Source organism: Sander vitreus, chromosome 10 (genome assembly GCF_031162955.1).
Source record: "Sander vitreus isolate 19-12246 chromosome 10, sanVit1, whole genome shotgun sequence".
Classification (NCBI taxonomy): Eukaryota; Metazoa; Chordata; class Actinopteri; order Perciformes; family Percidae; genus Sander; species Sander vitreus.
The window spans coordinates 15,533,313-15,559,772 of NC_135864.1; the positions used below are offsets into that span (position 1 = coordinate 15,533,313).

At 40.4% G+C, this 26,460-nt stretch overlaps 2 protein-coding genes across 2 annotated transcripts in view; both read right to left on the reverse strand.

The window, feature by feature from the left end:
• Positions 1–9,682, reverse strand: part of f8 (coagulation factor VIII, procoagulant component) — a 22,738-nt gene extending 13,056 nt beyond the window's left edge. The window contains exons 1-15 of the mRNA XM_078261423.1: positions 9,677–9,682; positions 8,780–8,952; positions 8,389–8,489; positions 7,955–8,077; positions 5,326–5,538; positions 4,665–4,847; positions 4,404–4,507; positions 3,773–3,893; positions 3,363–3,651; positions 3,102–3,267; positions 2,860–2,947; positions 2,465–2,682; positions 2,117–2,261; positions 1,515–1,724; positions 14–840 (exon numbers count right to left, since the gene is read on the reverse strand). Coding sequence (XP_078117549.1) covers positions 14–840; positions 1,515–1,724; positions 2,117–2,261; positions 2,465–2,682; positions 2,860–2,947; positions 3,102–3,267; positions 3,363–3,651; positions 3,773–3,893; positions 4,404–4,507; positions 4,665–4,847; positions 5,326–5,538; positions 7,955–8,077; positions 8,389–8,489; positions 8,780–8,952; positions 9,677–9,682 — 2,967 coding nt within the window. The remainder of the gene's footprint in view (positions 1–13; positions 841–1,514; positions 1,725–2,116; positions 2,262–2,464; positions 2,683–2,859; positions 2,948–3,101; positions 3,268–3,362; positions 3,652–3,772; positions 3,894–4,403; positions 4,508–4,664; positions 4,848–5,325; positions 5,539–7,954; positions 8,078–8,388; positions 8,490–8,779; positions 8,953–9,676) is intronic.
• LOC144524337 (MORC family CW-type zinc finger protein 3) lies at positions 9,581–26,460 on the reverse strand. The gene is made up of 17 exons (XM_078260511.1): positions 26,246–26,460; positions 26,061–26,133; positions 22,600–22,732; positions 21,529–21,750; positions 21,257–21,403; positions 19,220–19,373; positions 17,838–17,966; positions 16,235–16,354; positions 16,014–16,117; positions 15,485–15,613; positions 14,615–14,731; positions 14,336–14,413; positions 13,311–13,350; positions 12,805–13,178; positions 11,438–11,918; positions 11,091–11,263; positions 9,581–10,052 (listed from the first exon to the last, which is right to left on the reverse strand). The coding sequence occupies exons 1-17, from the start codon at positions 26,282–26,284 to the stop codon at positions 9,881–9,883; spliced, it is 2,685 nt and encodes an 894-aa protein (XP_078116637.1). The 5' UTR covers positions 26,285–26,460; the 3' UTR covers positions 9,581–9,880.

Consider the following 26,460-nt stretch of genomic DNA (forward strand, 5'->3'; position numbering starts at 1 on the left):
CAGAAAATAGTACCTCTTGGCTGTAGTCATCATACTCAAGGGACAAATCAATTGCCGGTGTGTTGTTGTTATCAGCAGTGTAGTTGTATTTCAGCCGATCCACTGTAAGTCGCTCAGGTTGAGGCTGAATGTGGTTTTGTTTTACTAAGTTTTGATCCATGTTTCCTGAATAGCTTAGGTCAACAGTTGAGACCTTCTCCTTCAGCTGTGGATTGCTGTTCAGTAAGATCTCGTTGCTCTTTTCAAGCTCTCCCTTCGTCCCATTATTCACACTTGACATTTCACTCCTCTCCTCAGCTTTTTCTTCGGCACCAGTGTCAGTTCTATTTTCCATAGCCTCTTTTGTAACCTCTATCCCAGTTCCTCCATCTTCTGAGGCTCCAGAACTGATATATACATTTGTCCAGTTGCCCTCTGCCTGTCTTCTCTGCCTGCCACCCCCCTCTCCTCCAGGCTCAGTCCCATTTTGAGAAACTGTTGACACCCCATCTCTCTCTGTATCCTCCAAGATATCCTGTGGGATTCCTTCCTCTGCTTCCAGCCGACATGCTGACTGGTCTTCCGCCCCAGTCTCCCCATTAGTGACATTTTGACTGGAAGTGTTTACTGATTGAGTGTTGTTATTAGCAACATTTTTCTTACACACTTGAACCAACTGTGTGCGATTTTCAGGTCTTCTGCCCCTTGGCTGTAGATCTATCTGATCAATATAGTCAGCGATATCGTCTTCCACCCCATCATGATCAACTCGGTTTCCATCGTCGCTTTGACGAACGGTGTAACGGATGCTCATCCCCCGACTCTTGAGGCTGCCATCGTAGGCACTGATCTCCCACTCACCTGAGAGAAGAATTGATATAACTCAAAAGCAGCACACACTGGCGGCACATGACGCGTCAAAACACATGCATCCATTGTTTTCTATGTAAGCCCACACATCAGCTGTTATTAGGCAATAGTGCAATATCCTGATGCATTGATGTGTGTCAATAAGTCTTATTTCTCAGCATTGACACGTCAGTGCTTCAGGAAAGAAGCACTTTTAACAGCAGGTCTCAGCTTCTGTAGCCTGGCTTCTTCTTCTGACTGTATGACACACATTGTGTGTACAATTTTGATTTGGTTATAGTGTCTTAGAAATTATTCTGATAATGATTTTTGTTTTTGTTGAAAGTTTGAAATCCACTGGGGGGCATTATTAGTGACAGTTATAATTTTACTTGACAATCTTATTGTGTAAACTGTTGTTATGTTCTTACTGAAACAAATTTCGTTCTGCATCTGAACTGCATTTTTCATGACACGGTCAAATTCTTTCAACTACTCTTTGAAACTTCTTTGTACTATGTACAGTATAGTTAGCCTAGCTGACCTACCAAAGTGCAACTAGCCAAAACGTCCAGCAAAAAGTTCCTTATGTTAGAGAGCCTCTGGCCTTTTAGCATCATTAATCTTGAAGTAATAAATGATGGGGAAATTTGGTTTAACTTCACTTTCACAGACTTCAGTCTTACCCATCAGATCAGTTTCCATGTCAATGGTCATGCCAGTCATGGGGAAGAGGGTTAGGACAGACTGGTAAAGGCCTCGGTACTGAAATAGGTTTCCAGTGAAGTAAACAGAGAGGAAGTTACTCTGGGTGCCCACATTGGCCACATGCCAGAAGGTGACGTCAGTTTCATACACCACAAACTGACGACCGCCGAACATGGCGCCGTTTATACCTGAAGGTAAAGGAAAATTAACAGTTATAAAATTGATGATATGCTGTTGTTTGGTTTTTATCTCACATCATACACTGTCAATATGTCACTGTGATGATTATTCCACTAACAATAGTTTCAAAGAAGTAAATATACTTTTGCGAAGAAAACTCCCGCACACTGTCTAACTAACAGGCATGGGCAATTTTGCCTGAAGATGGTCTAGTACCAAAACGTTGCCTACTATTAACCTTTATATATTTTTGCAAGTTAGACAGTATGCGGGAGTTTTCTTTGCAACTTTTGACCTGCTTGTCCTCCACCGACGCACCTTTCTCACGTTGTAGATGTGCAAAGTATTTTTCTGTACTGAAAGAAATAAATATACAAATATAACTCTGAGGTGAACCTACTGTAAATGACATTGGATTTGTAGAATTCAGGGTCCGTAGTGTTAGGGGAGTTTTGGCTGGACTTCTGCATGTTTTCGTTGATGTACCAACTTCTGTTCTCATCAAACACAGCAAATATCAGGCTCCACTCTTTATCCGGGCCCAACTGCATACAACAGTAGATTCGGTAAAAGAGACACAGGGTATTATATTACATTAGTGCAGGTAAGAGACAACATGGCAGCATGCATTTTTAAATAATTCATTCAACAGTGTGTTAACAGTTAACTGTTAACAGTTAACTGTTAACAGTGTTTCTACAAGTGCTATGTTGATACATATTTATTATTACAGAAACGTTCATCTCACCAGACGTCCTCTGGTGTCCATGGTGTTGTACTTGCAGATGAGCAGGGTGCCCACCAGCCCCGAGGCCAAGTCCCTCTCTGGGGAAACGGTGCTCTGATACAGCTGGGTCAGACACGCGGGGTCTCCCTCCAAGGGCCCATCATCTATTGTTAACATCCAAATGTAGCTAAAAGTCCCGTTGGGGGGCACTGCCATGGAGCGCAAGTCCTTTTCTGCAGCTGTTTAATTACCGGTAGATAAGATTAGATGAAACTTTGATGTTAGGAATTTAGGGAATTGCAGCAACCCCATTATACATTACATTTTTTTTGCCAAAATTACAGGTCTTAAATATAAGCTTGCACTGCTGATAATGATATTAACTATTGATTAGATAGGCTGTTGGTTAAGCTTACCATTAGCGGATCTTTGCAGTGGAAAGATCTTGGTAAGGCCATTGGGGTAGATGTTAAAAGGGTGACTGGCCAGGTTTCTGAGAGTGATCTGGAGACACAAATCAAACCAATGGTGGATCAGTAGAAAGTTATACAATACTATATACTGATTCTATTTTACTATGATTGATAATCTCTCTTTTTGTAGCCCAAATTCAGTCAGGCACAAAAGGCCAACTGGTATATTTTCTGTCCTGACTCACTTGGATTTGATCATTAATTTTTCCTTTCAGAAGTGGACCCAGCAGTGTCTTGGCCAGGTTCTTCCTCTGCGTGAAAGATCCATCTGTGTATTCCACATACACCGCCTTTTTATACTTGTAGCCCAGGTGATGGGGAGCTGCAGGCAAATATCCAGACTGCAACTCACTGATTAGTCAAAGAGAAAAGAAAAAAACAATTAAATTCAAATCAACTTTCCCTTTTTGTTATTCTTCTTCCTTCCCCTCCTCCATCTTTCCTACCTATTTGTGGGTTTGAGATGAGAGCCATAGTTCCAGGTGACCTCTTCAATGGCGATGTAATGCTGCCAGGTTATCGGTGGCTGTCCCCCGCTGGCTCTTGCTTGCACTTGTGGTTTTCTAGGCTGCAAGCTTATGGTGTTGAACAAATCCTCGTCTTCGTCACTGTAGTCTTCATTGCCGTCTTCACTGCTGTCCCCGTAATCTTTGTGTTTGACATTACGCAGGTCAAGTCCCGGCAGACTGACAAGGTCAGGGCATTTCTCCACATTGAAAAAAGCATTCATACCATCTGGGTAGAGCAGTAGTGCACAACAGGTTAGTTATCATTTACATAGAGTAGGTGAAGTTAATTTAATAAGGGGAAACAGATTGTCTTAAGTCTAGGAGACTTATCGGCGGCCCTTTCTTACCGTGGCGGTGAGCATGTATCTGACAGCTCATAAGGAAGCGGCCAATAGTAGCAGGTCTCATTTCTGCAGTGATGAATGTCATAGGGGTCACCTCCATGGTGACTTTACGATGGGTCAACACCTGAACAATAACAATCCAATGTATCAGATTTTTTAAATCCAGAAAATGCTAAATTGGGTTGATACAGGGAAAGTCTAGGAATATTCTACCGTGAAAGGTGTATTTTGGAACTTTGTACAGAGCAAGGTTAGCTATTTCCCCCTACTTCCAGTCTATATGCTAAGCTAGACTAATCCACTCCTGGCTCCATATATTACCAAAAAAAGTCACGCTATACCTTTAAATCTCCAAACCCTGCAAAAAACTTTTTAGAGTAGATAGGAAATACCGTTTAATGCTGTTAGACTGTATGTGCCTTTCTCCCAATGTACTGAAATTCTTCTGCAATTGAATTCATTGTCAATAACAATCATCTTGAAGAAGCATTTGTTAATTTACATTTTTTAGTTATTTCCAAATTTGTATTAATCAGCCAGAAAACTATACTTAATTTAAGAGTTAAAAAAATATCCTGCTTTACCCTTTAAATCTGTTTGCTATGACTGTGTTTTATGTGAAAACTTGAATTACCTGCAGAGCGTGACCCTGAAACTGAATGGAATGGATTTCTGGAGCTGTGCCCATCCCAATCAGATGCCAGAACACATTATTACGGCCCTGACACATTGTCAAACCTACAAGAGAGCGAGAGAGCGAGAGAGAGAGAGAGAGAGAGAGAAAATGAGGCCAAAATTCCTGTGCAGACTGCATACAGCACAGCCACTGATAATCTGAGCACAGTGTTAGCAACACTTAACAAACTCCCTGTCTACAGCCAGTCCGGTTCATTACCGGGTAACGTCGAGTTGACATATCCATTGATGGTGTGGTATTCCTTTCTGCCGATGCTCTTCTTGAACTTCTCCCTGCTCCTTTTCTCGCCAACCCCTCCATACCAGCTCTTGGTCTCATCAAACACTGCAAACAGCAGGACAAACGCTGGATTTCTCCTCTGGCCATCATCTGTGAAGGCACCTGGGAAAACACACACACACACACACACACACACACACACACACACACACACACACACACAATGCAAGGTGTGATAATATGATTGCAAGTGTAAAATTACAGGAGCACATCTGTATCTTTATCTTAATATCTAATATTATTTCTCCTTTTAAATTCCTTTTTCTATAGAGTAAGATAAACCCCTGTTCAGTACGAGTGTCTCTATCCAGCGCATTGCACTTTAGGGATGGCAATGTCGATCGGTTCACAACTTGGGTCCAGACTGAAATATCCCAACTGCTATTGGATGTATTGCTGTAGAAATTTGAACAGATTTTCATGGTGCCCACAGGATGAATTTCAATAACTTCTGTGATTCCCTCACTTTTCCTTTAGCACCACCATGAGGTCCACATTTGTTTTGTCCAAATGTTGTTTGTGACCAAATGTGGGAGCTTTAAAGAACAATGAATGATGTAGATCACAAGCACACACTGACTTGGTTTGCAGATGAGCAAGGCACCGATGAGTCCTGAGTTTACATCTCGGACCGTGTCCACCTGGGACGAGTAGGAGTAGGTGAGGCACTCGGGGTCACTGATGGTGGGACCGTCATTATGGCTGATGTCCCATACATATTTATAGTATCCTCCTGGAGAGACAGCATCATCCTCCTTCTCCTGGCCTGCTGTGGAGTCATCATACCCGGCTCCTGGAAATAAAAGATGCAGCATGACTCCTCTGTATTCATTCAGCAATAGAGGTGGGTTAAAGCAGGAAAACGGGTATCACAAGAATACATGTAATTTGGTCTAATCGTTATACTACACTAAAGGACAAAAATAGTCTGTAACACTTTACTTGAAGGTATCTACATAAGAGTGACATGACACTGTTATGACACATGAACCCTAACCCTAACTCTAACCCTAACCTAACCATAACTTGTCATGAGAAATACCGAATGACACTAAAAGAAGGGATATGTCATAAACATTTATGACACGTTCATGACAGTGTCATGTCACTCTTATGTAGATACCTTCAAGTAAAGTGTAACCAAATATTCTACAGAGGGCCTCTAATGATATCGCAGGAAACACAAATGACATAAAGTTGGGGAAATTGTGGGAATGTTTGAAATTGAAACTATCACTATAAAAAACATGGGCTTACTGTCTGGAATAAAGGTGAAAGTAAGACCACAATGTAGGCTGCCCGAAAAACATCCAGGGGAAGCACTGACTCATGAAGATAAGGTGCAATAATGACTTAAACCTACATTGTGTAATTTTTTGAGTTGATTCTTAGCAAAAACCCCTTTGTTCTTTCACAAATATGTACTCATTCATGTGTAATGACTTCCACTTACTAATCAAAGTATTCTCGTAAGCGTAGAATCTGCCATTTAGAATCATTCAGAATACATACTAGCGAGTCGCTCGAATGACGGCAGCCATGTAGCGCCTCTATCTTTAAAATACATTAGCCAAAGAGGGACATACCTCCGCCTTTCGTGCTTTTAAACTCAGTGGCACTGTGATGAATGCCAGGGGCCAGGGGAGATTACTCGCCAAGGAAGCAAGTGCTAGAACATCTGCGTGTAAACAATGGAGATAGTAAGAGCTAATTTCGGGTTTGGCCACCGTAGGAGTTGAAATGCGCTCGGAATGTTTAGGGCTAGAAAGTAATACTCAGTTGGTTGTCATATACAATTTCACCACTAGATGGGAGAAATTCTTACACAATGTAGCTTTCAGTCGGACATGTGCATCCTTAATATCACACGTTGGTGCGATTAAATCTACTTCATGACACGTCATTCTTGGATGTGACAGGTACAGCTTTTCAGATTATGAAGAACTCCATTATAGGAATCTACCCTGTGGCAGGAAGACATGAGCCGTTTACAAGAACTGACTGCTTTGGATCTACAGCAGCATTAGGACATATGCCAATGCCTTCTGTGAAAGGTATTAACCTTTAAAAGCTTCTCAGATCAGGGATATTTCCTTTGCAGTCGGGTATTGTAATTCAAAGGCATCTTAAATTAGTTATCAGGCAGTACGATGACCGTTTGGCTCCAACATGTTGCAAAAAACTGCACACACAAAATAATCCGTCGCTCGCTGTAATTTCTCAAGAATAAGGAGGCAACTTGATAACTTGATGAAGCATATAGTTAGGGATTGAGGAGATCCAGAAATGCTTGTTACTAACCTAGCTCTGGGGAGTTTACTCCCCGGAGTCCTTATGTTTCTTTTTCCCAGCATATTTCGTTGGATTAGGATGGCACCAAGATCTCGGTTGCAGCTGTCGCCGTGGTCCTGCTTCACTACACCCTGCTACGCTCTACGGTGCCCTGCTGCGTCCTGCTGTAAATGCTACATCCAGCCATGCCATGCTGTGCCCTGCTATGACATGAACTACTACAACTAAAAAATTTTAGTCACTGTTCCATTATCTTTATTGTGACTATTATTGCCACTGTTCATCACATCCCCAACCAGCACCGTCAGACACCGCCTACCAAGAGCCTGGGTCTGGCCGAGGTTTCTCCCTAAAAGGGAGAGAAAAGAGTTTTTCCTCACCACTGTCACACTAAGTGCATGCTCTTGGGGGAATTACTAGAATTGTTGGGACTTTATAAATTATAGAGTGTGGTCAAGACCTACTCTATCTGTAAAGTGTCTCGAGATAACTCTTGTTATGATTTGATACTATAAATAAAATTGAATTGAATTGAACTTTGTTTTTGAATATCCCCCATGTTATTTATGATATGATTCTGGTTAGTAGTAATGTGACATTTACATCCTTGTCTCTTCCATGAATGACTATTCAGACTTCAGCAAAAAAAAGAAAAAGAAGTAGAAGCATTGTGAGTAAGAGGATCAGTTTGGATTTTTTCCTTAAAGCTGTTAAAGTAGGATTGGACCAGTAAGTGTTTTTCCATTGACTCATCTACGCTGTAACATGGACATCACACTAAAAAGTGATTATGAGTCAAAATGCTGAGTCAAAAAATTAACAAAAAAAGTATGCTGACTAATTTTCAGTTGAAATGAGTTTTCAGTGCATGAGAAAAGTGAAAGGATGACAGCAGCTCCTTCCATTCAGTTACCTACCTTCAGACTGTTTCCAGTAGGTGATCCCCACAGGGCTGATGCTATAGGACTGAGAGGCCAGGTTTTTAAAGTGGACCACCACCCAGTCACCAGCTCGGGCAACAATCACCGGACCTTGAATACCTGCAACCAGAGGACACAACCTTCTTAAAGAAGTCAAAAATATGACCCTTTAATTTTAGACAAATCTGGAGATACATGCTCTGAAACTGTTACATTGTGTTCTTTGTGTTGAAAAGTCAAACACAAACACTATTATTGTCCACAACATCTACTAAATTTAACTGTCAGGTTCTGGCTAATATTTTTGTTTGTTTTATTTATTTCATTAATAGCCGAGTATAAACCATTAATACACATTCAAAAAATAACACAAACCAAATACAATATTTGTTTGATTGAAAGAATTGAGAATTTCAAAAGAGCAGCCCTACCTGGCCATGCTGGCCTTGGCTTGGGGACAGTGTATGTGGAATCTGTATACTCCCTGTAAACTGCCTTGACGTATTTTTGAGGAATATCTTTGAATCTCTTCCTAAAAAAAAACACGAAAGAAAACAAACCAATCAAATAATATAAATACGAAATTAGCAAGAAAACTCCCCTCTTAATCATTGTTAACCATCTTAATGAATTATAAATTTGCCATTATTTTAACCAGTTTCTAATAAACCCCCCCCCCAAACCACGAGCCTGTATTGGAAGCAAAGCAAGTCTAGTCCTTGACAGACTTGACTCAACAATACTCGCCTTTAAAACTGGCTATGAGGTCTAAATGACATGACATCAGAGTGGTTTGCCTAAATTAAACAAGAAAATATTCACCTTTGGTCGGACGCTGAGTCAACATTGTCCAAGTAGACATAGTCCCAGCCAATTTCTACAGCTGCTATATAATACTCTCTAACAGCAGCGGCAGGACCAGAAGTATCGCGGCTCTCATCGCGGTCAGCTCCACCGTGTCCCGGGTGAAACACTGTCCGGCTCTGCGGCTCCTCCTGGGGGTGAAACATTTAAAGCGAGGGGGAGGAGAGAAGGCAAGCAACAGTAACAGGGAAGCTGAAGTTGCACGTGGGGGCGTGTAGAGTGTGGAGGTGGTGGAGAAGATTGGGCAAATCCATTTGGTAAATGTATGTTAGTGTTAATACATTTTATACCCAACTTGTTAACATTTATAACGGCATTATTAAAAGACATACAGGGTAAATACTGTGAGAGTTTGATGAAATATGACACAATTCCTGAGCTTTTTGCTGACTGTGTAGTGTGCTGTTAATATTGTAATGCATAACTGTAATAATAATAAGCCACACATCAGATTGAACAAATAATATAATTTAATGTCCTTTACTTAAATTAGGATTCAACTAACTGACGCCCTGGGCAGTGAGCAATAGGGGACAGAGAACACAGTAGTCCAAAAATTAAAAAATTGTCAAATGAAATGATGGGGAGGATTTCCCAGGTTGTCCTAACAGTCAACACTCAAAATGTGGAATTGAGAGAAGCACGTTTTACTAGGCTTCACTCCCACCTTGTGGAATATAAGAGGTACTGTAGAACTTAAAAGATATAAAAAGCACAGAGTTAATTTACACTGAAAATGAAGAGGCAGTGTATAGTATGTAATGGTTTCAGTATTTTAATGCAGACGTGTGAACAAATTTAGAAACAAGCATGACTATGTTGACCTTGTGTGTAGGACCAAAAGTCCATGTTTACATCCATGGTTTCGATTAAGACCCTTACATATTGTACTTTTAAATAATCAGTTAAAAAAAAGAAGCAACACAAAAAATAGCAAATCGTCACACTTAAAAAAAAGAAAAAGAATTTCAAAGAAAAGAGAAAAAAATTCCAACTCAAACTTTGCATAAGAATAAAGAAAAAACAAGGCAATCTCTGCCAAGAGAAATTTGCTGGATTTTATAACAGTACTGGTGACAGTTTCAACGAGTTGACCTCTATGATCTGCTGCAGGATGTTGTCCACGTCGGAGGTGTCCAGGCTGATGCCGGTTAGGTCCAGTTGGGGCAGGAGGACCGTGAGAAGCGCCACCACGTTGTGACGGATGGTGCGCAGATTCTCCTGTTTAGATCTGATTGGAGAACAGCTTAGTTATTAAAGCTATTAAACACTTTAGTCGATCAGGTGAAACTCTGTCTAAGGGAAATTCCCACTTTATTTACAAAACGGCAAAAATGGAGAACAAGAACGTAGAAATAAGTGCAAAAGAGGACATCACTTAAATGTTTTTGGAGAAGTGAGAGTAAATTAAACAGTAGAGCGTTGGTAAAGATAGAAGCAGACATTCATACTAACATTGTTTGGATTGGTTTATCTTTTAGGCATATGTCCCTGCACACAAAATGTAATCCTGCCAGCTTCAGGAAACAACGCTTATACTGGAGGTACATAGAGACAGATGTTTATATCTGAAAGTCAGCAGTTTTGTCATGCAAAATCTAATTTAACAGATAAGGGGGAAAATCGTTCACAAGTGGATACAAGCACCACATTTAGTGTAGTTATCTCTCTGGGGCCAATAATTTGAAAAATAATGTTAGCCACTTGATTTTTCAAAATGGCTGCCATTTTCCAAGATGGCCACCATTTCCAGCATTGGAAAACACTTATCTTGCAACATAATTTTACCGTCACAGTTGTCTAGAGGCCTTCATTTATGTTGTGTGTGGTATCATCGTAATCATTGACCATCAAAACATAGGGGTAGACATTAACCATTATACAGTTGAATGTTTTGTTCAGGAGATACCATGCAAAATACATAATTTGGCTATGGCGGAAAGTAAAATGGCCGCCACGGCTGACATTACGTTTTTTTGCAATGGCTAATGTACTTTTTTGAAAGAGAACTACCCACTGAGTAATTGTGCCAGTTTTGGTGCTTGTATCCACATGTGAATGATTTCTGTAAAAAAAAATGGTACTTATCTGCTCCACTACATACAGAGATAGTAAATAAAGCTACAGACACTGACATTTTTTATTTTTACTGCTATCCACTACCAAAATATTCAAATAAAAGCTATGATTGAGTACTTAATTTCTGACCAGTAAACAAGTCATTATATACAGTTAGTGGTGTCTCTATACGTCTGTCTAGAATACACACCTGCTGTCTTCACAGGCCTCGCTGTCACTGACTCTCGTCCTGCTTGGAGTTTCTGTCTTCTTCTTAGGTATGTTCTGCTCAGGCTGCTCTTTGGGCACACACACAGCTCTCTGACCCAGGACCACCACCTCCTGATGTCCTGGAGCCTGGGCCAGGCTGCTGGATGTACAACTCTGATGCAGAGGAAGCAGAGCAGAAGATTACACAAGAGTTTGCTGTTAGAGCTTGATTTAAGATTAACAAGTCTAAGCAGATGGCCTAGAATAAAGCATCTTTACCAAACACTTTGTTTATAATTTACTGTATCATCATAATGAACCTAAATATTTGGTATAAACTCAGCTGACCTCAGCCACGTCCGTCTGGCAGCCGACCTCTCTGCTTGCTGTGGATGCTGGCGGAGTCGCCAGCCCTCGTGTTGGCTGTTCAGCACTGCTATCAGCAGTTGTCATCGTGCCTTGAGTTGTCTTTGTGACTTCCAGACCTAGAAGCCTGCGTAGCCTCTTCACCTCTTTCTCCAACCCAGCCAGCTTCTGCACGTTCACTTTCCGGTCACTACCTTCTGAAGGCAGTGGTCTGCTCCGTTGGCCTTCTGTTCGACTCAGAGGAGATACCATCACAGTCTGGGTGAAGGGAAGTGAGTGGGTCCAGGTGAGGCAGGTGGGGGTTCGCTGAGTCACGTCACCTGGTTTCTCGACTTGGCCGCTACTGTCTTGTTTGGTCTTCTCCAAGGACAGTGTCTCGACTTCTGAGACAGGCTGTTGTTCCTCCGAAAGACATGGCTTCTTTTTCACACAGTAAAATAATGATCCTGGTTTCCTTTTGAGGCTACAGAGGATGAAAGCTAGTCAGTTTGTTTGTTTAGCATGCAGAAATTAACTTACATACACTTTAAGCATCCTTGAGACAGGTAATCCATAACACTGAACAGTTCATGGGCTTCATTTTGTTGACAAAGTTCTATTATTATTATTGCGAGATAATGCAGCTGAAAACAAAGACAGCTCTGACAATTCTCCATGTTAGTGTCATGGGTTTCTGGCTGAAAGAGATGTAAAGATGGCACCTCACCCACAACCTACTGACCCTTCAGTTAATCAATTTCTTTTTTTTTTAAATGGGAAAATAACTAACTTACTCCTATAGGAATCAGTGACAATTAATTTATTAATTTATACTTTTACTGTGTAATTGAAAAAAGGACAGTGCTAAGGAATTCTACATGTTATAACTTAAATAAATGAGGGGCAAAATAAATGATGCAAAGATTCATTTTTACAGACCATCTCATTCTTTGGTTTGTGTACAAAGGCAATTTAATATCAGAGATTTTAGTAAAAGCATTAAACACACCCTGAAGACCGCTGATAACTAAACAGACATAGTTAAAAAGAAATGTCTCAGTCATCAGTCAGCCGTCCCCATTGGAGTGTCCTTTATCTGCTGAACGTGGAAAGTTTCAGCAACAGTTCCAGCTTCCAACTGCATTACCACACACTGACAACACATCTTTGTGATAGTCTCTGCAAGTTTTTCATTGGCAACTGAAATGAATGAACAAATAATGGCTAAAAAGGAGGAGAAAAAACCCATGAAATTAAAAAAATGCCATTGAAAAGATGGCACTACTGTAAAATACACTGGTGAAAATATCTTTAAGGACGATTTTTCACAAGTCTGAGCTTACACACAGTACACATGCAACATAACCCACCTTAATGTGTATGTATTCTCTTCTCTTTCCAACAGCTTCATGTTTGTGTCTTTCTTTTTGTCTCTCTCTTTATCTTCAAGCCTGTGATCATTTGTCTCATTTTCCACATGTATGACTTGTGTCTTGTCTTTAATGACTGTGGCTCTTTTAACGGGCTTCTGTTGCATGTGTGTGACTCCATGTGCATCATCATATAGGTGTGTGTCTGTATGATGATATGCCAGGTGATCTGTGCCTGTCTGCTCTGGTGTGTTTTCCTCTGTGTGGCATCGACCTGCTGTTCTTATGTGATCAGGCGTGTGTGTGTGCTGGAAGGTGGGCTGGCTTGGCTCTGATGAACTGCGCGAGAGGATTTGATGTTCAGCCACTTCGTTCTGCAACACAAACAACCAAGCACACTTACAATATACACAATATATCCATGAGTTTATGAGAAATGAGAAAAACAGCACACTGGGACCTTTATCAACAGTAAGGTTGCATAAAGTTTCTAACGTTTTACAAACCTCCAATGATTTTTCTCGTTTTCTGCTTTTGGGCTGCTCTCTGCAGGAATAAAAAGAAATGAATGAGCTGAGAGGAGCACATACTCAAAATATGGAGATGGAGAGGTTTAACTCCGATAATTGAACTAGCTCTCACTCAGTTTGACTTATTTGCCCTCTCTCTGATTCCGTGCTCTTTTTTCTCCCAAACCCTTGGACACCTGAGATCTGAAGGAGTTACAGTGTGCCACAATTATAGCCAATCAGAAAATTGGAGTAGATCATTTCTGATTGGTTGTTTTGTCTCCGATCCGATTGCTATAATTATAAGTTATCTGTTACTAGGAAAGTAGTGAAGCAATGGAAATGGCTTTATTTTTTCGTATAAAATATTTTTGACCCAAGATCGATGGCGAATGCTTCAGTGAAAGAAATCAATCATCCTTATGTTCTATGATTTGCAGACATGATTTTACTGCCAATGTGTTACCCCGATGATATGACTCATGACACTCCTCGTTTTATCCCCCTTGTAGGAGACCTGGAAACACTCACTGGGCTTTTTTCAAGAGGTGGGCTTAAAAAGACAGGCGCTCCATCAGAGTGTCTCAGACCAAGGGTGAATATAGGTGCAGCAGCCATGGGCAGTATGAGAAAAATAAATGTTTGAATTAAGTATGAATGAATCAAGTATGAATCTGAAAAACAGCACAATAGGTCACTTTTGAAAAAGTGGTGGGTTTAAAATTGACAAAGTGACAAATTTTTTTAAATCAATATTTAAATTCCTTTGCATTTATGAGTAACATATGCCACAATGTTTTGAAGAACTGACGGAATGTCAGGTAGAATATAGCAAAACTAGACACACGTCGCATAAACCAGAAATAAGAGCGTGAAACTGACAGATGGAAACCACAAAATGGCACGTGAACCCACATACAGTACACATCCAGGCATGCAGCAAAAGTAGAAGTGTGAAACGGTTGTCTGTGTCTCACATAGACAAAGTTTGAGAGGTCTAGAGAAATATAATGGGAATTTACGGTTTCTTGTGGTTTTTCTGGTAGCTGGGTGTTAGCAGCTCCTCGCTGTCTTCTGCTTCCTCTGGTGAAATGCAGCTTCTGAAAGTAAAAGAGACCTGGCTGAGCAACTCAACTACTGCTGAAGTTCAGCACTTGGCCTTCCTGTTTCAGCGCAGGCACATACACACACGCACAATGGATCCGTTGACTAATACGTCAACGGATCCACTGTATCTCAACCATAACATTTGACCTCTTAAATGATCCAATCCAAGGAAAGCAATAATTAAAAATACACACCTGTAACGTGCATTGGGGTTCTGGCTGCAGTTCCAGCTTTCAGGAACCACACTGTAATGACTTGCAGGGACCTTTCGCCACTTCAGGCACTCTTCACACTGTAACCACATGGGACCCCTGTAAATACAGACATACATGCATGAAAAAGTGTCAGTAAGCAGAAGCTGGCATTAGAGGGGAAGTCCATAAATAAAGCTTAATTGGTTATAAAGGCCCTTAAAGATCCGTGCCTGAGCATGTTTACTCTTCTCTGAAGCAGCGTCTCAACTCTGGTTTCAAGCGTTCAAACTATTTTCACTTTCAGTTGAATTGACAAGCTCCTACATGATAGGGTTATTAACTGAAATGCTATTAGAAAAATTGGGCAAAGCGCATAATGTGGAGGAGATGCCGGGCCTGACCAGAGATAAGAAGAAAAGCTACTGATTGCATGAACCAAATAACTAACTTGACTCCTAACTCCTTTAAAAAGACACTGTTGTGAACAATCTTCAGTCACTTTCTCTACTATGCTGTGAGTGCTGTAAACTGACTCTTTACTTGCAAGTAAAAACAATCTTTGAGAGAACTCCAGTGATTCTGTCCATTCCTTGATAAATAATTATCTTAACACCTGCATCTTCCTATATTGTTACTGTCATTATCCATAAAAGGCTTGTAGAACGTGGACTACTTTACTCTCCCAATGGTTTGACAGATGCGGGTACAGATTTAGAGCCAGATGTACTGTACCAGATCCTCTTTCAGTAGCACAGCAAATTGTTTTAAATGTTTTTTAACATGTTACTTTCACGTATTTTGGAGCAAAGTTATGACGACACTTGTGAGGAGAAGAATTTCAACTGTCAGATAAAAACCGTCAACACTCACTCGTCAGCATCATGCTGGGCTTCATTGTCATCTCTTTCTAGAGCCTGAAACTCTCGTTCTCTGGCCTTCTTCTCTGTCACCTCTTTCCAGTAGTCGTTCAGTTTTAGGCCCAAAGCACCAAGGGTGAGTCTTGGGATAAGAAAAAGCAAAAGAAAATACATGTCTTTAACTATTTTTCCTCATATCGTAAACACAACAGCACAAGTTAGAGTGGATAAGGCAAATATTTCTCGATAGGTGTGTGGTCAAAATTACTTTAGAAGATAATGTGATCATTATTAGCTTCCCTGCTGTAAAACACTTTATTTAGCGTCACATTTGTGAAAAATGCACTTCCAGGAAAAGCTGCATTATTCATTGTTATTCATTCATTATTCATTATCTGCATTGTTCAGTGCTATGTTTCATCATATTGGTTACCACAGTATGCAGCATCAACCTAAGTAGCTAGTTAACTCCATCGCTCATATTAGCACAAAACGTTTTGTGTGTGTCTTGATTTTCTTTGATTTGTATGCGTGTGTTGTACCTGTATTCTTTGGTGTATTCAAAGTCTTGCTTGTTGTGGGCAGGTTTGAGAAAGTTACACTCGATGATACCGATGACGCCAACTCCTGCTCTTTGACCTGAAGCCTGCAGGGAATTGGGGTGTGAGATTTAAGCGGAGGCAGGTATCCAATATTACTAAATGTGTTGTAGAGCACTGCGTCTGTCATGCACGAAAACATACAGAAAATCCTTTTCCTCTACCTTCAGCTGGCAGCCCACTTTCTCGTAGGCTTTAATGAGTCGGTTCCTGTGGTACATCATGATGCCATAGTGGTCTTTGTTTTTCGGGTTTAGCCCAAAGGTCACCTTCACCTTCTCTTTCTGACAGACACCAGTCAAGGTTAACAACACTGGACATTGGCAGGTTTCAAAATAATATCACTAACTATTTTGCAAGCTCACAATTTCAGAGTTGAACAGAAGCAAAAGCCAAAAATCCCATATTATGGTTGATACGAATTACAGGAATATTAATGCAAATAAATGATAAATATTTAACAAATAAATTCTGCAATTACTGAAACTACAATTTTAAATTACAGGAGGCAGTTTTTTTGAGAATTGAATCATTTTAGAAATATAAAAAATTAACACTTCCGATACAATACCTGAGATTCGGTAGCAGTGTCAAAATGATTATTTTTAAAAACTTTTTTGGAGAAATATAAACACATTTTTACACTTAACCATGGTTTCATTTCACATAAGAAGCCAAAGTTTTCACAAGCAGTTGCTCAATAATATTGCCTTAACAAAAAAAAAGCAGGGTTTAAACCAGAAAGTAATTAATAGAAAAATAATATCTAACTGGAAATGTAAAACCAACTTTAGGTACTTAACAGTTTTAATACTCTGTGCTATAGATTAGAGGATTGATACCCGACCCAAGCCCAACAGGACCCGACGGGCCGGGCCGGGTTCGGACAGATATTTAGAAATGATGTTCGTGTTGGGCTCGGTCACATCAGTGCGATAAGGCATTGAACATTTTAAATTTAAAACAGCTTATTATGTAGGTAGCCAATGGGCCTGTTTCACTTGATGCAAAGGCTATATGATTGGGCCTCTTGTGCGCGCCTGTGTTAACGTGTGCTTGTTGCCCCGTGTGCGCTGATGCTCATCTGTTGACATTTCCGAATGCCTTCCTACAGTTGCTTAATAAAAGTGGGCTTTCCACACAAACAAACGTACATGTGTCATTAGTATGAGATTTTAACTGTGTCGGGCTCGGGTCGGGCTTGGACATAAATATCTTAATGCCTGTCGGGTTTGGTTACTGCTCTGTTGGACATGGGCCGGGCTCGGACAGAAAAATGCGGCCCAATCCGCACTCTACTATAGATACATTTCAGTTGGTACCAAAAAAGTATCAATGTTCGATACAACAACAATTAGCAAATGTTTCATCAGTGACTTAAATTAAGTTACAGAAATGTGTTAGCATTAGGGGTGCAAGATATACTCAATATCGTTATTGCAATATCACGTTACGCAATATTATATCGAGGGGTGCAAGATATATCGACTCTATCGTTATCGCAATATATCGAAAGTGTCACAATAAGTATGGAATATTTGTGTGGCTTAGTTGTGTTTGATTTAGAGCCCGCTTGAAACGCTATAATGATGATCATTTCATTGGCCAGTTACTTATGAGATCCTAGCAAAAGAAACACTACCTGATCTCCAAAAGCAACTAACTTCCCACTTCCTGTTTGCATGTGAATGAAGGGAAATACAGATAATGACTTGGCTTTATACCACCATCCTCACATATTAGCAAACACAGATATTGTAGGGATACACTGAAGTGGGGTTTGTACACGTCATGCTCAATTTGTGTCAGCCTCTTCGACACCAGCTTAGCCAGAATCTTCTTCCCCCTCAGTATAATCTGTGTCCTCGGCTTCAGATACAAGATACTGAGGTAGGCCTGATAAGAACATAGAAACAGACAGAGAGTGTGTAAAAAGTAAGACATTTTAAATTCAAAACACATACTCTTAATTAATGTTTTTTGGTCTGACACCATATGTCGACACTCTTTATTAAGATTTTGATATATTAGTATAAAGGTACATTACTTGAGCTTTTACACTACATGTAATTATGAATCTTATAATGACTCTAAGATTGTCAAAATAGAGATGGGATTTACGAACAACAATTTAAACATGGCTTTAAAAGGAAACTGGGTCAGTGTTACTACAAAACCACCGGTACTCACACACACACACACACACACACACACACACACACACACACACACACACACACACACACACAAACATACGCACAGACACACACCCACCCACCCACACCCACACACACACACACACACACACACACACACACACACACGTTTGCATTGGACTTATATTTGCTATGTACTGTGGGCGCTTACCCAAACCACAACCACTAAATAACTTCCCACCTACTCTAACCCCCATCTTAACTACCAACACTAAAAACATGCAGAACTCTCTCAGACTCTAACTGTCCTAACAAGCCTAAATGTTGAGGACAAACTCTGTATCCATGAATGAACTTTCAATCGAAACTTGTAAGCCAACATTGATGAGAAGTGCTAAAAGAATATGAACATCTATACTTTTATTTTATTTTATGATTTTATTTTAACTGGGCAAACTCTACTGCCTTTGTTGACAGACTATTGCCGTGTTTCCACTGTATGGTACCGCTCTGCTCAACTCACTTTACTTTTTATTGTACCAGTACTTTTTTGTTTTGTTTTCAATTGCGGATATTTTAGGTGGGATTCTCAGCTGATCACCAAAGCAACGGCGAGCGAGTCGAGTCGTACCATGCAGTGGAAAAGTGGCATAATTCTTTAAGAGTGTTTTACGTGACTCTTGCACATCAATAAATCAGTACCATACTTATACTAAAACAGCAGTACAATCATTTACTGTAATTATACACTATATGTATTTGCTGTACTAGTATAGCTATGCTATACTGTTATTACCACAAACACACAAGACTACCACCATAAATATCAGTCTTTACATTGGTTAGGTATAATCTACTGGACGTAAAGGACATAACTTTAGAGACAGAAAAGGGGTGTTGTTTTGTCAGAACCAGACCTTAAGATATTTCTTGCAAACAGGTGGAACATCCAACATCTCTCTGGACTCACATAGGTGCCATTTCTCCACTCACCCTAAGACTGTAGTACATCTCTGGGATGTCATGTTCGGCTCTCAGGGATCCACTGTTCCTCAGACCTTTCTTCAGCTCCTCGATCTGAATATCGGGCAATCGGAAGTCACTCACATCGTTCTCAAAGTCGATCTCTGGCTTGCCATCTTTGGCCCTTTAGGATAACGTGAAAGGGAGGAGTTGTTAAAACAGGTTTAGACACATTTTACATCACTGCTCTCAGGCTACTGTTTTAAGAGCAGCAAAAATAACATCTGGCAGATTTCCCAGTCGTTAAATTACACAAATGGGTTTTGAACATGTCTTATGGGCCCCAGTGTCCAAACCAATATGTGTGCATTAGAGTTCAATCGATTTTTATTTACTCTGGCTAATCTTGAGAAGTGCGCCGCTCAGTATTTGATGACAATGAGCATAGTGGAGACACTTTTCTGACTCCAAGAGGAAAGAGGAAGTGAAAAATGAGAACGTCTGAGAAACTCCTACATATGTTTTTGTAACTGTTTCTCTGAATCTAGAGAACTTTTCTTAAGAAAGCCATGTGTGACAAGGTATTCAAATCTTTAAAATATCCTCTCTTCTCAAAAATGTGTTTTTCTTATGTTTATGTCAGCTAAAATGGCTATACCTTGACTATACTGACCTATCTGTGCAAAGTTTGTCACTAGAGAAGTTTTTTCACATTCCTTTACTAAAGGGGGAGATTTCTATGCACTTCCCTAAAATCTATGATTCGTATCGTATCCCGGGAAAGCTAGATTTTGTACGTCACAGATTCAAAAGCCAATCACGGACTAATATGCAAAAGCCGTAATAGAAACCTGAAAACCTCCAGCGCAGAGCGAGCTTGTCAGTAGAGAGAGGGAAAGCACACTGTCATCGTAGCTGTGTCAGCCACTGCAGGTTACAAGCTAACAAACAACAGAAACAAATAAAAGATGCTAACCACACGTACCATTCTGATACATTTGCAAGTCGCCGATTTTGGTGCACAACAGAATCTTCACTTGAGTCTAGGTCTGACTGACACCGGATACAGGACGCCGAAACTATCGCTGCAGATTTAAAGCAGGCTGGACTTCCACGCGGCCTGAACCTGGCGTGAGGCTCAAACATGTACGGCTGAATATCTCCAAGTTTCTGGCCATCTTAATACCCACTGCTCTTTCACTGGTCAACCTACCACAAGCTGCGGTGGTGGGCGGGACGCACCATTGTTTTTGCATATTTGAGTGTTGACAGAGATGTGCTTCTGGTCCCCTTTTTATGTGGGAAAACCATGTATTTATGCTTACTTTAAAACACTGAAAAAGGACTTTAAATTCAAATGTCATCTGCTCTTCATATGATGATGATATGATGCTTTGTTTTTCAACCTGTTGTTTTGCCTAAACAAATATCATGTGTGAGTCTGTGTTTGCATATTCATCAATCTCATGTGCAGTACATTAGAACTACTGTCTACACATCTAAACTTAAACCAATCATTTTTGGGTGAACTCAAACTAAAAGATTAGTTTAAACATTTCGGGAAATATGGTTATTGGATATGTAGCTAAGAGGTAGATGATAGGATCGTTTCCACTGTCATGTCTGTATAGTAAATATGAAGCTATAGCCAGGATATGGTTACTTTAGTATACAGACTAGAAGCAGGAGGAAACAGCTAGCCTGGCACTACAAAGCTAACAAAATCGGCCTACTACCAGCTTTAAATCTCACAAATTAACACTTAAATGGTTGTGTACTCAATAAAAAAGTGTAGAAATGGCAAGTTGTGAAATAAAACATGTTAATAAATGTGATGGAAGGTGCTGGGCACAATTCCCCTCCTTCTTTCAGTCTTTATGCTTAAGCTAACCATCTCCTGGCTGTAGTTCATATATAATGGGTGATATAAGAGTCTTTTGTTAGTCTTATCATCTAACTCTCTGCAAGAAAGTGATTTAGTGTATTTCGCAAATCTTTTAAGGGAATTTTTAATTACAAACATGCAGGTGACATAAATTCAGCTATATGAAAATGTATGATTCTGACCTGCGGATATTCCAGATTAATATCTTGGTGCCTTTTTTGGAGAGAATGGAGTCAAAGTGTGCATGTAACTGCTCCTGGGAGGTGATGATGGAATGTTGGAGGATGGCTGCCAGGCTGGCCTCTGAGTCCTCAGTCACCACCAGAGACTGTAACACTGGGTTAAGGTCAGGACATAAAGGAGCGTGCAAGGTTACAAACATATTCTCTTCCAATCAGTGTAAAGAAATTTCTTATTTTTTTATTTCCCATGCCTTATTGTTTCATGAAGGATATTGGTGTGTTGGCTGAAGGGAACAATGGGGACAATGACGGCCTGGGCCTTGATGTTTTCCAGGTAGGTCTGAGACAGCATTCCAACAGTCTGGCAGCCGCCGTTCTTGGTGAAGATGAGTGCGTCGCGGCCCAGACGCATGGAACCAGACTTGAAACCATTCCCATACACACCGATGGCCTGCTGACTGGCCTTACCTGAACCCTTCTCTGTAAAACCAAAGCTGGACATAAGGGTGAAAGGGAGAGTGAGGAAATAAGGATGCACGTTTTGTGTGTATACAGTATAATACAAAATTATGATTAAATTATCATTTTTATTGTAGAATAAACTGTCATCCATAATCAATCGATTTTACAGTGAAAAAGTGCCTTCATATTGCTTGTTTTGTCCCAAACCCAAAGACATATACTTTTCAATGACAGAAAAAGCAGCAAATCCTCACATTTGAGATGTGAAATGTTTAGCATTTATCTTATCTATACACTTAAAGAATTAATGGATTATCAAACTTGTTGTCAATTAAATTCATGTCACTCTAGTAAAGAGCCAAAATACATGTCTGATATGCTGCTCTGTTACGAGCCAACCAGAGCTCTAAGATCACCTGGGACAAGCTTGCACACCGCCCACAGGGTCACAACCAGACATGCTGAAGCAGCTTTCAGTTTCTATGCCCCTATATACCCTAAAGTCATTCCTATACTTCTATGCTTTTGAAGTCTTTTAAATCTACTGTTTTGTTTGTCTTTTATGACCTGTCGTATTTTCTGTTTTATTAGTTTTAAATGTTTGTGCTTATGTAAAGCCCTTTGAGTTGTCTTTGTGTCTGAATTTGTGCTATATAAAAAATGCCTTGCCTTGTATATGTGTGTAGTTGTAATTGTTATTTGTGTGAATTTAATCGACAATGAGATATGTGCTTCTTTGTGGGAGAATGTTTGCCTGGTCCAAAATACAGTCTAATGACAATGTGCAAGAAAATGTTTCTGAATTAACATCTACAATACATCTTTTAAGGATTTTTCATTAAAATGTTAACTTCATGTTGATATGCATGTGTGTGTCTTACCTGAGCATCTTGTGCAGTTTGTTGGGGGTCATGCCGCTGCCATTATCGGTGAAGGTTAGACACAGGTGACCAGCTTCATCAAATACATCAATCCAGATCTGTTTAGCTAGTACACCAGGATCTAATGCATTGTCTAGAACATGGGAGAAAGAAATTAATTAACAACCTCGAAAGAGAGACGTCAAAGACATTGTGGTTTGGAGGGAGGTCTACTCTTGGTCCACAAGAGGAAGGAAGACATGCATTTAGGCATTCAAGCATAAATCTGCTTTTAAAAAACTGTAATTACTGCTTTTTTTCTAAAACATACTGTATTACAAATTAACAATAACAATAATACATTTTTAACAAGTGGGTATTTAAAGGAAAATTCTGTTTTTTGTGGTGTTTTATTTGACCATCTGTCATTGAGGCTACATGTCATAATGGCATTGTACTGGGAACACGATTAGCTGAGAGTTAAGCCAATCTAAGCCACTTCAGAAGTGTTTTGCGGTAACGTAAAACTGAATGTGAGCCCAACAGAAATGTTGACAATAATCCGTCATTGCACAGGAAAACGGTGTGCATACACAGCAACAATAAGATGGTAACATAGATAGCTCAAAGTTGAATCAGAAAGTTGGAACTTATATTGTGATGGACGTTTACAACAGTTTGGGTTGTAATTGGCCCCCCTTAGTTACCGTGGCTTCCTCCGTCAAGCGCTACATTAAAGGTGCACTATGAGTTCCTGCATGACGTCACTTCTGTTGACGTTCAAAGTTAATACCAAAAAAAACAGAGCAAGCTTGCCCCTCCCCCCATGTTTCCGTAACTGTCATGACTAACTGACTAACTGTCACTAACCCCAATCCCCTCCCCCAACCATCTTGTCGGTGATTGGCTGGAACTGGTTTGTTGTATTTTGGTGCACAGCCTGTGCCTCTAGTGTTTGTTTGATGTTTACGACCCACAGTGTATTCAGGGGGCAGGCAGCTAGTGGATCAAGGAGAGATGCCTACGATTTGAGACAAAAATGAAATTGCGCTGAAACCATGCAGGAACTCATAGTGCACCTTTAATTGGCTAATAGCAACACAAAGTTAGCAACATTAGATATAAATATCACATCAAATCAACTTAAAATCCTTACAAATACATTCCTTAAACATACCTTGTTGCCACTTTCAGCTGGAGCTAAACTCAAGTTCAACCTTATTAATCAATTATCTTCGTCAGCTCTGTGTGTTACAGTCCTGTTTAACGTTACATTTCCTGTAGTTACTATAACACATAGGGAGTGTTCCGTTATATTGCTCTAAGCTATGTACAGGGAAACATTTGATACACAGCTGTTGATGTGTATCGGGAACCAAATGGGTCACTTACCCTTTTTACTGGGTAGCCAATCGACAAAAATGCATAATAATGCTTTGATATATGAATTCAATTTCCTTATTAAAATAGAAGAAGAGTGTTGTGTTTTCTATTTTTTTGGGGGGGGATTTTTCCCCTTTATTTCAGAGTGACAGTGAATAGACAGCAAAGGTGGGAGAGAGCTGGCAGATGACATGCAGCAAAGTGCCGCAGCCTTCAGCATATATGGGGCGCACGCTCTTACTGGGTGAGCTAGAGGTCGCTCCGTGCTGTCTTTTGCTACGCTAGTCTATTCAGCTCAGATCCTGTGTGCTGGATTGTTTACCCCCCCCCCCCCCCCCCCACCCTTCTCTCTCTTCTTGTGAACCTTGACCTGAAAACGTGTTCACGCTCTGTGGCTGAGGTAGCGTTCAGTGTGACTTTTGTGATTCCCTCACTGTCGATCGTGAGCAACAATCATGATGTTGAGGGGGTGCAAAAAATGTCTGATGACGTCATGTTGTGAAGAGACTGCATGCTCCATCTGAGTTTGGGCTGTTTTGGTAGTTATTGCTATAATAGCTTGCAGGCGCTGGGAAGGGTTCTTTTCAACAATAGATATCAACACCCGTGTTCTGTGGTGCACCTTAGTACTACAGATACAGAAGGCCTTTCCTTTATGTGTGACTCTCTTTACAGCCATCTGAAGGCAGCAGGTATCTGTTCCCCCTACAGTCTCTAACTGGAGTGATGTTGGGCACTGTCAAGCAGCAGCTACAATTAGGCTTTGTCCGGCTGACCCTCTCGCTACATTTTGTGCAACCAGCATCAGACTTTAACTTTAACTTTGGGGGTGTGTGAAACCCAATGCCATCATCTGTGCTCGCTTCCTAACTAGTTTTCATAGTCTTACGTACAAGTACCTTATGGGGTACAAGTACCCCTGGTTGGGAATTATTGCTCTAATCTGCTGTGACCCTTTGTTAATATGTTACATTCCATTCTGTAAAAACTCTGAACAAAGCCTCTCTTATCTGTTTTAATTTGTATCATAAATTTGTAATTTCTGAAGATTTAACTGCATTAACCAACCTTGAACCTATCCTCCTTTCCTAGCCTCTTTCTTATCTTTCTACTCTCACATAATCTAAGTGAATGGAGCGATTGGTAGAAAATGTATATATCCTTGTGTGTCTCATTAAACCTATAGAACACTGTGAACTGAATCCTGCTGTGTCACTTAGTTTTCCGAGATCTCGTAACTGTTTCCAGAATCAACTCACAGAGTTCCAGCAAGTACATGATAGGATACGAACCAACAAAACAAGTGTGATCAAATTGTTTCACAACACCCTTTACTTTTCTTGCTTGACATGTTCATATTATCGCTCATCTCATATCTTAATCAACACCTCTCAGATGCTCTCAACTAACATTAAGGCATAATGTTCTCAGAGTTTGAATTTGCTGCAGGGCTATGATTGTCCAACGTTTCGTGTATTACTGTGTAACTATGCTTAGATCCACGTGCATTCCCTTTAAAACATTGTTTTGTTATGCAAATACACTCCAGGTGTAATGCCCAGGACTGTGAGCAGAGAAGGCAGTGATGTCATATACAATTGTGCAATCTGCATACAGCACACTGCTCTTCCTGTTAAAACTCAGAGCAGCCAACAGACGGTCAGCATGTCTGAACCAATGATAGAGCACAGAGTGGAGGAATGACAATGTTGACAGACCAGAAACGCTTTGTTTCAAGTGGAGGGACAAATTCTCTAGTAGCCTAATTCATATGCTGTACTAAAGTATGGAATCTGCATACCTACATAGTGTAATAACATAGTTATTGCCATGCCACTCCACTATGCTGTTAACAGACACCGACAGGCTGTAACAGTAATACAGCCGTTGACTGAGGGAAAGAGGAAGTCCATTCAGTCCATTTTAGCAGCAACACAAATATATGTTTAAAGTCAACTTTGCAGGCGACAGCGGAAGAGTGCATGACATGACACCAAGCAAACCAAGTTGGAACAGCAGCAAGTACAGAGCGCAGCGGAGCTGCAGGTGCGCTAGACGGGGACTAGGTTTTAGGCCTAATCCTTCATATTGACACCTACCTATTAACTCTGCCACCGCGCTGAAGGGCCAGGTGTGACTTGTAGAGTTGCTGTTCAGGAAGGAAGGACTCATCTTGAAAATAAATTTTTAAAAAAACAAGTCAGAGTTTTAGTTTCAATTCTTCTAGAAACGTTATTTTACAAGTAAATATTGTACAGATTACAAATCCTGCTAAAATACGTACGGAACTAAGGCGAATCCCATGCTCGCTTAACCTCGCCATTATTGCGACTGTTTTGCATGCTGTGGCGGCTGTATGTCTTCTGCGCGCTGGCACGTAACTAGTCACACGCAGTGGGCGTTGCTTCCTCTGGTCTACACTGTCAAAGGAAGTCAACTGAGAGATTAAATAGGAGAGCAAGCACGAATGCAACGGCTCACTGGAACACAAACAGTCTA